Here is a 12,780-nt window from a genome sequence, read left to right as displayed (position 1 = left end):
AGACCCCCCCTCCTCACTCCCCGCGCTGGGTGTGGAGGCGCCCCTTCCTCCTGCTGGAGGGCCCCTGGCCTATCTTCGGTCACATTACTTTTCCTGTCCGGTTGAAACAAGCGGGTTCAAGTGTTCCTCTGCTCCAGACCACAGCAGACCGTGAGCGACGGAGGGCAGGGTTTGTGGCTTTCCCATCTCCGTGTCCCTGCCCCTGGGGCCTGGCCCTCGACAGCCCTTGAATGAACAGCTTCGAACTCAAACTCCATCATGTGAGGCTGAAAACGTCTCTATGGCCATGGCAGCTCGGTCTGGCCACCGAGGGTGTCTCGCTCAGTGTCTGCGTGGCCCCAGTGAGGGCCCGCAGCCCCCATCTGGGACACAATGGTGAGGGGCAGGGCCCGAGCGAGCAGGACTATGCCTGGGCACAGGTTCCAGAAGACTCCCTGGGCTCCTGGGACCCATCACAGCCTGAGGAGCCTGAGCCCATTCCCCCCCCCCCCCCCCGCCGGAACCTGAAGAGGCCGTAGATCGAGGTCCGTTTTTGGTCACTTTAATTGTAAAAACCAAGACATTATATAAATAAGACCGCTGTGTAAAATAGGATTCACCCTTCTACTAAAACCCTTCTCCCCACGCTCAAAAAAGAATATAGAAAACCCAGCAGAGATAAGAAGTACAAATCAGCATGTGGTCCCTGATGAGAAGTAGCCGACAGGCAGGACTCCCTGCCGAAACAGGCCTCGTGGGGAGTGCACTCCTGGCCCGGGGGCCTCGCAAGGCTCAGCGACACCCACACTCTCTGCCTCGGTTACCAAGTGCGGGGGTGGAGGCCGTACTAAAGGTCCCGGCCTGGCGGCTGGGGAGGGAGGGAGGACAGGGGAAGGCTGCTCGGTCCTCATGCCAAAGCCGGGGACTAGGGAGCTATTGGCCCAACGAGATGCAGTGGTTTGTTCGGCCTGGGGTCAGACTGGGGAAGGGGCTTCTGGGGAGTCACCACTTCTCCAGAGGACAAGGGGAGACGCTGCCAGTGTCCCTTGAGAGGACAGGCTCCTCCTGGGGCCATCTGCCTCCAGCCAATAAAGACCAGGACAGTGGGCAGCTGCCGGCAGTGCTGGGGGTGGACAGGCGGGGGTCCCGGGAGGCAAGGGGAGAGCAGCCCCCAAGAGAGGTGGGGCTGGCATGTCCTGGTGAGAAAAATTCCACCTCCCCGCCCTCCTACCCTGTCCCGCTTCCCACCACTCCCCTGCCTCGAGACCACAGGGTGCTCTCCCCTTCACACACCAGGAGCCTGGGGAAAGAGAGGTCCACACGTGCACACACTGGGCGTGACTCAGAAACTTGCACGAAGGGGCGAAAGGAAAGACCCCAGACTCTCCTCTGAAAAACCAGGAGCTGCCTGGGGCTGCTCCCCCTCCCGAGGGGCGAGGGACGGCAGGAAGAGGCCCCGCAGGGGACGGGGACTGGGGGGGGCAGCGTCAGGAGCACTTCCAGACGCACACAGCCAGGGTCCCCCCGAAGTACAGGTAGAGGAGATTCTTCACCTCGTGTGTGATCTCAAACCCAAAGCCCTCGCCGATGACCACGTGCCAGGAGGAGCCGAACTTCTTGTCCATCGTCTCCTTGATCATCTTGGCAGCGCTCTGGAATGAAGAGGACGCTCGTCACCGGGGGAGATGGGGCACGAATCAATCCCCTCTCTGGGAATCTTGGCAAGGAAGAGCCTGTCGCCCTACTGCTGTTCTCCTTCTCCTGGAACCTTCAGGAAGGGTTTCCACACTGGCCCGCCCTGCCGGGGGCTCTTACACAGGGATGGAAGAACAGACATGACCCCACCTGTCGAGAAGACACTGGGGAGGGAGGGAAGCAGACACCAGTCTGCAGACAGAGCCGGGGGTCCAAGTTCCGGCTCTGCCACTGAGCGCTTGTCCCTGGCGTCCACAGCGCCAGGCCGTGCTCGGGACCCCACGCGGGAACGCGCCCGACAGCACCCCGCAGACTGTACGCGGATCGTCCTCACTGCCAGCTGACAGCTTTTTCAGGGAACAGAGAGGCTTTTCCCTAATGGGCTTGGGGGCTCCTGGAAGGGAAGCTGGGCTGCTTCCCTCCTTTACGGCAACAGCCCCCACGCCTTCCTGCGCTGGCTCTTTCAGAAGCTTCTTTTGAGAAGAAGTCTAGGGAGGGGCAGAGGACCCAGCCTCGGAGGGGGAGCCCCACGTTCAGGTGTGCGCTGAGCACCACGGCGAGCCGGGCGCCTGGCCCCGCCACCTCAGTGCACACGTCCTCACGAGCGCCCAGCGGGGACGGGCATCTGACTCCCCTTACAGACTAGGACACCGGGGCTCAGAGATGAGAAATGGGCATCCAAGGTCAAAGAGCTTGGAAGGGCTGCAGACAGCATTGGGACTGGGGCCTGGTTGGCCCAAAGCACAGCCTCTCATCGGCCAAGGTCTGCCTCCCCATCGGCCACCACGATACTGACTTTCTCACTCATCATCACCCTGATGAATGATGTTCCCACGACAATGCTTATTGGCCGCGTCCCCAGCACCTAGAACAGCGACTGGCAAGGAGATGGCATTTCACATCTTTTCTCAATGGATGAATGGATACATGAATGAATGACTGGCCAGGCCCTGTTCTCCACTGGGGTGGAGCCAAGGGGCAAGCCTATTGGGTGGGCTGCCTGAGGCAGGGCACACAGGTAGGGGCGGCACGGAGAGCCCTCTAGGGCTGGGCGTGACCAGCAGACCAGCACCCAGAGACAGCACCAGCCCCTTCCCTTCCTGGCCTTCCTTAGGCTTTGAACGCTTCCAAGGAAGGTGCTAGCCAGCTCCCAGAAGGAGTCTCTGGAGCTGGACTGGGGCCGGGGGCCACTTGATTCACCCACGGGGTCACCAAAGGCACAAGAGGCCACCTGTACCGATGGCAATACCTCATTGTTGTTGGAGAATTTCTCACAGGCCGTGACACACAGCTCCATGGTCTCCACTCGCATCTCCTCTGGCATGTCCGAGTGCTAGAGACAGGGCAGGGGGACAAACAGAGAGAGGCTTAGCCCGCCACCTGGCCTTCTGGGCTGGCCTCTCTGTCCAAAGCTTAAGGCATGGACACTGGGGAGCTGCCCTGGCACAGCCCAGAGAGGGGACCCATCTCCGGACTCGGGGTGTGCAGCTGGGTGTGGGCAGAGGGCATGGAATCCAGTGGAACCAAGCGGGCTCTAACAGCCGGGCCCCCCTGCAAGGGCATGAAGCTTCATCGGCATCGCGTTCCAGCCAGCAGCCACGGCGAAGCAGGCTGGCCCCGGGCAGGAGAGGATGCGACTTACGGAAACAGTTTAGAAGTGGCCCCAGAACACAGCTGGATCTCACCCCAAAAGCCTGAAGAGACAGCTTGGCTGCTCTCGATGTCTCCCGCTTTTTCCTGCCTCTGGCTGCTCCTTCTCATCCACTTTGCTGGGTCCCCCCTCCTCCTCCTGATTGCGGGACGGTCCTGGGCTCCATCTCCACTCTCTCTCTTCTCCAGCAGTCTCCTCTCTAGCAGATGCCACCCTGTCCTGTGGACTTGTCTCTCGTCTACATGGGGAGGGTTCCCACATTGTCATTCCCAGCTACAACCTCTTTTTGGGGCTCCAGACTCCTATGTGCAACCGTCTACTTGACAAGCTCACTGAGAAGTCTAAAAGATAACTCGACTACTCTTCCTCCATCTTCCCTCTCTTGGTAATTGACACCATCTTCTCTCCTAAGTTCTGGAAAAAACCAACCCTGGGAGCTATCTTGACTATCGTGTGCCCTTGTACCTGGCACCCAAGGCGTCAGTGAGTTCTACTGCCCTGACCTTCAAGATCTGTCCTGAGTGTGACCACACCCATCTCCACACCACAACCTGGACCCAGCCACCCCCTCATCTCTCTGGGTCCCTGCAGTAGCGTCCTCACTGGTCTCCCCAGTTCCACTCTGGTCCCCGAAAATCCATTCTCCTTACAACAGCTGGAGTGAGGTTTTAAAAACATCAAACAGGTCACATTACTCCTCTGTTTAAAACATCCATTGTTCGCCTTTGCACTCAGGATAGAATTCACATTTGTCACCGCGTCTGTCTGGGTGGCTGGCCTGCCTGTGAGGTCTGGCCTGCTGTCACTCTGGCCCTCACATCCCGCCACCCATCTCGGCACTCCGATCCTTCTGTTCCTCCAAGATGCGGAGCTCAAGCCTACCTTGGGTTTTCTGTGCTCGCCGTTTCCCCTGCTACGAATGTTCTTTCCCAGATATCCTCAAGGCTATCTCCCCAACTTCATTCAAGTCAGAGGTCAGAGAACTCTTTCCAGAAGCTAACCTCTCCTCTCTAGCCCCATACACCTGCTTTATTTTTCCTTAGAGCACTAATTACCTGAGTTATGTCCCTTAAGCCTCCCTTTATGTGGCCCAGGCCTCTGTCTTGCTCACTGCTACATCCACAGTGCCTAGAACAGTGCCCAACACGTAGCAGGTGGACTAAGGAAAGACTTGTTGGACGAATGAATGGATGACGAATGAAGCGCTGTCAACTTCCGGACCTCGAGATCTGAGTCTGCCGAGCCCTTCACTTCCTCCCCCTGCAGTCCTGCAGGGAACGAGCTCCTTGCCTCACTCCGAGGCTGGTGAGCCCAGCCAGCCTCCCTGCCTCGCTCCCCTGAGGCTTACCCTGACCAGAGGGAAGGTCTGCAGTCGCTTATAATCAGCCTCCTCTTTCCTCCCTTCCGTTTCTCCCATGATCCTTCCACTGTGACCACTGGAGGGAGAGAGCGGGGCTTTCGGGAGGTGCTGGCCCTGGCAGTAAGACACGCCCGGCAGATTCGGGAAGCAGGTCCTGCCAAATGGGTGGGAGCAGAAAATGTCTTTCCTCTAGGGGTGCTGTAGAAAACAGGAAAAACCAGGAGAAAGAGTTGGCTTTAAACCCATACATCACAAATTAGAAATGTCTCACTGACAATGTGACACCTCCCCGTCTTAACTCCTCCACATCCTTTTCCAAATGGCCAGCAAGTCTGCAGACGGGAGGATGAGTCAACGCGAGCTGCTGGGACCGGTAAGAACACACTGGTATGCTGCTAGAAGCCCACACTGTCATTACCAAGACAAATACTGACTGCGGGCCAGGCCGAGGATGGAGCTGGAGCTCGCAATTAACAGATGCAGCACTCTGCAGGGACACGAGTGCGCGCGGTCCCTACTGCCCCGCACACGTGGTTAGAAAGCTAAATGTCAAGGTCGACAATCCTGGGCTTATGCAAGCAAGTACCTCCTTCCACAGGTCCCTGATGTGCAGAAGGACCGGGAGCAGTGATGCTCCGTGTCCTCCTGGGCGTGCCTGGCTCCCAGCTCAGGCCTCCCTGTCCCGTCTGGCTGGTCCAGAAGGTATAAGGCCTGGGCATTAGTGCTGGTTCTACTGTTCACCAGCAGCATGAACTGGGGCCTCAGATGCCTCACCAGTAACACGGGGGTAGTCACATTTCTCTCTTGGGGGCTGTAAGAGACCAGGTGAGACAATGTGTGCAAAGCGGTTAACACAGGGCCCGGCACGTGGCCACACATATGAGGGAATGTGTGTGCATATGAACACAGAGGTATAAAGCCTAATACGTATGTTTGGATTTTTTTTTTTCTTTCCCAATCTAGTTATGTAATAACAGATGGGACTTTTCCTAAAGAGAGGAGCCTGGATCCTAAATGTCTGGGAGCATTGCTAGAAATCCTGGTGTTTCTCTTCATTTTACAATTCCATTTTTCCTGTAGCTCAAAGCACTTTTCATCTCAGAAGAAGTACTGATCTAGGGCGCCTGGGTGGCTCAGCTGGTGAAGCGTCTGCCTTCGGCTCAGGTCACGATCGCAGGGTCCTGGGATCGGGCCGTGCATCGGGCTCCTGGCTCAGCACGGCGTCTGCTTCTGCCTCTGCCCCTCCCCCCAGCTCATACTCGCTCTCTCTCAAAAATAAAACAACAACAACAAGTACTGATCTAGATGTATACAAACCACCGTGCTGTGAACCCTGTTTAACCATCCGCGCTGGACAAACAGCCCGATCATGTTACACCAGCACGTCTCACGGTTCTGAACAGGCTTGTTTTCACGGCACAGCCACCGAAGCCGGAAGATGCCCAGCAGAGTAACTATGGATGACATCTGCTAGATTTCTGGTCCCCAGCACCCCACTGCTGCAGCGACCCCGTGGGGGAGGCCAGCACGAACGGAGGCCTGAAGCCGTTACTCCGTTGGCCCGAGGCCTCAGCGAGAGAGCAGCAGGGCTGGGGTCTGACTCCGGCCCGGTCCCCGATGTGGGCCGTCACAGCGCCGACACCCGGGAGGCGCCCACGAAACCGGCCTCCAGCCAGCCGCCACCACCGGTGCGGCTCCTGTGACCCCAGCCGTGAAGCACACGCTTGCCGTCTGGCCTGTCGGCGACCACTGTTCTGACGCGAATTCAACCCTCGTGCGGCCGGGAGCTGAGCTTTCTGTGTACTTTCCCCGAGCCGTGCCCTCAATTTTCTCCCTCTCTCTGCGGCCTCAGAAGCCGTCCGCGCCACCCCATTTGGTGGGCTCCCTCGCACCAGGCTGGACCAACCCCACCACCTGATTTCCCGGGGGACAGACGGCTCCTCTGAGGTCATCAGGCCCGGGCATTTGGAGCACTCGGATATTAGCAATTTTTGGCTCTCCGTGGAAGCCGGCAAACGACCAGGGGCCCCCTCCTTGTACTTTCTGCTCCTGCTTCTTTTTTTTTTAAAGATTTTATTTATTTATTTATTTATTTGACAGAGAGAGAGACAGCCAGCGAGAGAAGGAACACAAGCAGGGGGAGTGGGAGAGGAAGAAGCAGGCTCCTAGCGGAGGAGCCTGACGTGGGGCTCGATCCCATAACGCCGGGATCACGCCCTGAGCCGAAGGCAGACGCTTAACCGCTGTGCCACCCAGGCGCCCCTGCTCCTGCTTCTTATTTCACAAAATCCAGTGACTCGTTTGGTCTTTGCTCATTAATGTTAAGGCCCATCTCCAATTGCATCCTGTCCTCCCGGCTTTCACCAAGGCCACGTGCTTGCCACCCCCTCCACGCCATCAAGGTGTGACAGGGGTGGCGGCCGCAGCGATGATCAGAGGCTAAGGGCTTTAAGGTTTGTTGACTTCCCAAGATTTTCAGCTGAAAACGCTGAACCGGGCCTCTTCCACCTCAATATTTCAATTCGATCCAATTCCTCCTCGGGGCTCACCAGTGTTGGCCTGGAGTGGCCTGGAAGCGAATCCAGAGGCGAGCGCGCACACGCTGCTTGGATTCCGTGGATCGAGAACGTGGAATCCTGATGAAACAGGACTCAGGTATTACCAAAGTCTATTCTTCAGGAACAAAGGGGGAAAAGCCACTGGGACAGGTATTTTTTGGAGGTGGGGGAGGCAAGGGAACCATGAGGCAGAGAATTTAGGCTTGAATGCCCGTTCTATAAAACCAAAATGAATTCTGCTCTCTCCCTTGCTTTGTAGCCTTGGGCAAGTAACTGAATCGGAGCCTTGGTTTCCTCCTCTGTGAAATGGGAGAAACCCATCTCCTCCTTCTTAGAGATCCATCGCGAGCACTGATTAGAGGCCCGGGAGCATCTGGAAACGGCAAAGGTCTGCACACTCTTCTCGCCGCGCGGCTCTTACGGCTGCCCTGCCATTAGCCAGGACTTCATCCACATTAGTCAAGCATGTTTATTAAGGACCACAATTGCAAATGGCTTTTCTTAACCACTGCCTGTACTTCTGGGGATCCAAAAGGGATGAGACTTACAGAATAAAAAGGAACAGTTATAGATGATGTGCTTCCAAATACAGAAAGGTAGGAGAATCTTTTATGATGCTGTATCATTATAGTACAGCTAGAGTCATTCAGCCGCGATTTAAGGCCCGGCTGGAAGAACGCTACCAAAAATAGCAGACCCAGAAGCTCTAATAACCGTATCAATCTTCAATGCAAATAAGCGTGTGCCTGACAGCTCCAGGCCAGAAAGAAGTCCCATCAGGCCTAAAAGAGAGCCCTTTAATAATGCAAGTGTGCCCATGGCTAGGGTCCTTGGATCTGCTGGGTACCAGTCCCAGGACGTCCTGGTACACCAGGCCGGTGAGAGCCGTGCCCTCTCTCCGGCCCCCTGTTCTCCTCCCGGACCAAGGGCGCCTCTGCACGCTTTGCCCAGCCTCGCCCATGTCTGCTGCGAGGCTTCTCCCAGGCAACAGGGGGCATGGACAGGGCTCTTCCTGTCATCGCCTTGAGACAGCCAGTGCCCCTGTCCTGCTGTCTGTGCCTTGCTCTTTGGTGACACTGACCTCAGTCGCTGTATATTATTTTGTGTCTGAAGCATTTCGGAAGAATCCTGAAGAGGGCTAGGGGATTTGGGCAGGATGGGGGAGAAATAAAGGATTCTGGGAAATAAGGCCCAAAGTGTCTGCCCGCCCTCTGGGGGTACCCCCAGCCACTCAATGCCCAGAACACTTCTGGCCTGTGGACCTTGGGGTGCCCCCGGTCACCACCACCGGGATCTGAGAGATGGGAGGACACACTCAGAGCAGGACAGGGCGGTGGCTGGGTGTGGGCTCCACAGGCAGGTCCGGATCGACATATCACGTCTCAGACAAGTGTTTCTCTCTCTAAGCCTTAGTTTTCTCACCTGGAAATTGGGATGAAGCACAGACTACCTCACAGTAAATGTCAGCTCTTGTTACTGGTGCACTCGGAGGGGGACCTGCAATGTCTTTCTTCATACGCCAGCTCACGAAACATCTAGACATTCAGCCAAACAAACAAACACTTGCCGAGTTGTCACTCTGCAAACCACGGTACTAGCACGGACGGACGAAAGTCACAAGGCAATTCTGTAGCACAAGCTGGGGCCAGCGCTAGTGGTGTGGGTACACTGGGTTTTCACATTCATTGTCTCGTTTCACCCCACAACAACCTGTGGGGGCAGCATCCACGCCCGTTCTCAGATGAGGCACTTGGGGCTCAGAGAGGTCTGGGGGCTGGCCCCAGGGTACACAGCCTGCAATGACGGAGCCCGGATCCAAACCCACACCTCCTCTTCTGATTCCACCTTCTATGCCTTTTCCCCAGTCACAAGCAAGTAGGAGACAGACAGAAACGCAAATAGCTTCAATTCTCAGCATCTCCCAGTCCCGCCACCTGTCCAGGCACACCTCGTGCTTCCAGCCATATCCAGGACACACACTGGTGCACCTCGGTCACCCTCCCGCCTTTCCCGGCCACGTCTACCCTCTGCCTTCTGGCAAACACAGACCAAAGCTGGCGGGGGGAGGAGAGAGAGCAACCTAAGGGCCTGGGGCCATTCATCCAAGATGGTGGTGAGGTCAGGAAACAACACGGACGATCTGGATTTCACAGACCAGTTTAGAAAGGGGGAAGCAAACACAGGATTGCATTTTTAAATCATGCTAAGCAAGAGCATTAAACGCATCTACTATAAAGGAAGGTTTTAATAGTTACAAGGAGATGGTTGCAGAATAAAGGACAGTCCTCAGAAAAGACAATTACCTTTCACACACGCGCATGTGCACGCGCGCACAAACACACACACACACAAGGGAAGTTGTTGCTGTTGCTCTTGTTTTTAACACTACCCTTATTTTTTCTCATTTTATTGTAGTCCAGTGAACACTTTTGCTGTGCCTTAGACTAAGGGGAGGGAGGGAAGACAAACGAGGGAGGGGGGAGAGAAAGACATGGAGAGATGAAGACATTTTCTTTATGTGTGACCCGATATAATAAACAATATTGACTCGCATGGTACCCTCTCACCAACATACCCAAATGTGGATGAAATCCCAAACATTTTTGTCAAGATACAAAGTACAGCAAAAAGTCATAACCATCACAGCTATTAGCTCTACACGAGAACAGATGCTTCCCACAGACAGTGGATTACGCAGTTTCCCACCCCCCTTCCCACTCAAGAGAACAGATTTCAACGTAAGAGACTAAGAATGACATTATTACAGAAATAAATTGGAGTTAGCGCTGATTTATTATGTTTTTTATCATTCACGATTGCTAATTACCGGTGCCATCTCACAACCAGTCACGACTTAGCAGTGTGTCGTGAGTCCGATCAATCACCCGAAGCTGAAAGGACCTTATCTATTCTTCTCTAGATGTCCCAGAGTGCAAAGACCAGTGTCTGGCACATGGCAGAAGCCCATCAGATATCTACAGTGTGATTAAATTATATTTCATTTACCCCCTGGGAAGGGAGAGGACGTATCCAATCCGTTCAATATTTATTGAACAATGACCTTGAGCAAGGCCACAGGATGGGTGTCCTACATACGGGATCTTATTTACTACCCCCCCCCAATAACTCTGTTAGACAGACGCTATTATGCCTACTTTTCTGGTGACCATGATGGCTGAGAAAAGGAGTGACTTTCTAACCAGCTAACAAATGGAGGAGCTAGGATTCCCTCAGGTATATAGGACTTCAAGACTATGCTTTTTCAACGACTCCACTATAAGCAAGAGAGTCTCTGCTTCCAAGGAGCTTACAATCTGAAAGACCAACACACATACACAAGGAACCAACTATGGTTCATGGCAGAAAGCAGTACGTGCCACAAGGCAGATGCAGGGCAGAGGGAGGAGAATTCTCGAAGGGGCAGGGTAGAGGACAGCAAGAAAAGCTCGGTGGAAGGGGCAGCATTTGAGTGGGAATCCTGGCAAGTGGACAAGGTGAGGAAGACCCCTCTGCAGAGAGATGAGCAAACACAGTGATATCCAAGCAGAAAGCTCAAAGCATTTCCAACGGTCCAGTTTGGCTAGAGGACAGAACCTGGCACAGGAGAAGGGAAAAAGAAGCCTGGGAAAAAATGCTGGGGTTGGGCTGGGAAAGTACAGAAGGGCTCTAACACCTAGGCTTGAGAAGTGGATATTTTTAGTGGGGAACGAGAAGCCCTTTGGAGGTCTCTTGCGAGTTGGTGACATTGCATTGTTTTCAGGCGATTATTCTGGTGGGCTGGGTAAACAGGAAAGACTGGAGGAAGGGACACCAGCTAGGAAGCTAGAGCACTGGCTCAGGGGACAGGCATTAAAGACTTAAAGACTTGAGTCAGGATGGTAGCTCCAAGAATGGAGAAGATGTGAGGTCCTCGAGGAGGCAGAATCAAAGGAACTTGACAACCGCCTGAGTGTGAGGGGCATGGCAGAGGGAGGGAGGATGGCCACGCCACTGAGAAACACAGGGCAAGTCAGGTGGAATGGATGGTCAGGTAAAGAGTTAGGCCAGTTTGATTTTGGAACTACTTTAAGTGGCTGGTGAGACATGCGAATGGAGGTGTCTTGTCAGGAGGAGGTAATCACCAAATCAAGGATCATCGGGTGCAGAAGGGAAGCTATCAGTCCAACCACCACAGCGATACAACTCACGCTACCCTCAGCCCCACCCCAAAGCACCCCTAACCCCTAAAGAAGCCCAGGAGAAAGATCAGAGCAGGAGCTCTGGATCTGAGGGTCACATGAAGAAATGACGGCTGACACTAAGGGTGCTGGTGACACTTCGCAGAGGGGGAGAACGTGGGGAAGTAAGAGACAGAGGAAGTGAAGTAACACATACTAAATCCACACCGGACTGGACTCTTCATACTTCAATTCCTATTTATCCTCAGAATTCCCCAAGGAGATGCCCTATGGTATCCTGATTTCATATATACTCAGCCGGGAGCCCAGGAGGTTAGATAACTTGCTAAGGTCCTGTAACTGGGAATCCAAACTAGGTTTGCCAAGTTCTTTTCACTACACCCGGCAAGTCCCATGGGTAGCACATCCACAAAGAAGCCTACAGCTGGGTCAAAGAATCACGTCCTAGAACGTCAGAGTCGAAGAGGCCTTAGAGATTATTCAATCCAACTTCTATTTACAGATGGGGGAAACTGAGGCCCAAAGAAGGAACTGACCAGCCTGGAGTCTTAGCACGTCACCGACTGTCCAAGTCAAATAAATGGTCTGGGCCAAGGCGATAGCGACCACCCGTCCAGCCGCGGGAGTGGGAAATTACTCCGCGAAATGTCGGGGGGAATCAAGGTCTTTGGGGGGGGGGGAGGCGTTCGGGTTCGGAAGTCTGGGGGACTGCGCAGCAGGGCGGGGCATCAGGTGTCGGGGGGAAGGAGCAGCCCGCAGAGTCGCCACCGCTAATCTGTCACGGCCGAGTTCGCAGGTCCCCGAAGTGTGGGGTGGGGGTTTGGAGGACCTGGGGCTGGGGACCAGAAGGCAGGAGACTGAGGTGGGGCCTCCGCGGTGGGCGAGGCCCCACCCACCCCGCGACGCCTCTCGGCCCCGCTTCGGGCCGGCCCTCCCCGCCCGGCTGCCCGCCGCGCCCCGGGGCCTCACCTGCTCCCGCGGGGGCCGGAGCCGGGGCCGCAGCTAGTGCACCCCCGCCAGGGTTGTCAAGGAGCGAAACAAGAGTGTCTTAGCAACAACAAGGAAGTCCTGCCCCCTCACCGGACGTTGACGGAAATTTCACTTTTTATTGGTGAATAGAAGTGTCGATCAATATTAAAGGCCCCTTACAACGTAAGGCTTGTACGGAAAGGGGCGTGGCTAGAGGCTAGGGAGGCGGAGCTTCAGTTATAGTCGTCTTAAGTGGGCCTGAGGAGCCGGCGGAGATACAGAAGTTCGCATTTTAGAGGAACAAACTTTGAAGGGCGGTATTACTTTGGGCGCTTCTTTTAGACTTTTGAAATTACAAATGCAATTTGTTGGCGTCCTGACACTAAAATA

The 12,780-nt window shown here is 55.0% G+C and overlaps 1 protein-coding gene across 1 annotated transcript; it reads right to left on the bottom strand.

The window, feature by feature from the left end:
• Window positions 1–525: 525 nt before the first annotated feature.
• DNAL4 (dynein axonemal light chain 4) lies at window positions 526–12,494 on the bottom strand. Its single transcript, XM_045779918.2, has 4 exons — window positions 12,391–12,494; window positions 4,674–4,883; window positions 2,924–3,007; window positions 526–1,631 (listed from the first exon to the last, which is right to left on the bottom strand). The coding sequence occupies exons 2-4, from the start codon at window positions 4,740–4,742 to the stop codon at window positions 1,467–1,469; spliced, it is 318 nt and encodes a 105-aa protein (XP_045635874.1). The 5' UTR covers window positions 4,743–4,883; window positions 12,391–12,494; the 3' UTR covers window positions 526–1,466.
• Window positions 12,495–12,780: the final 286 nt, after the last annotated feature.

This window comes from Ursus americanus, chromosome 17, assembly GCF_024610735.1.
Source record: "Ursus americanus isolate L20-20 chromosome 17, mUrsAme1.1.p, whole genome shotgun sequence".
Lineage (NCBI taxonomy): Eukaryota > Metazoa > Chordata > Mammalia > Carnivora > Ursidae > Ursus > Ursus americanus.
Note: the sequence above shows the minus strand (reverse complement) of the source record. Positions and strands in the feature narration are given on the sequence as shown.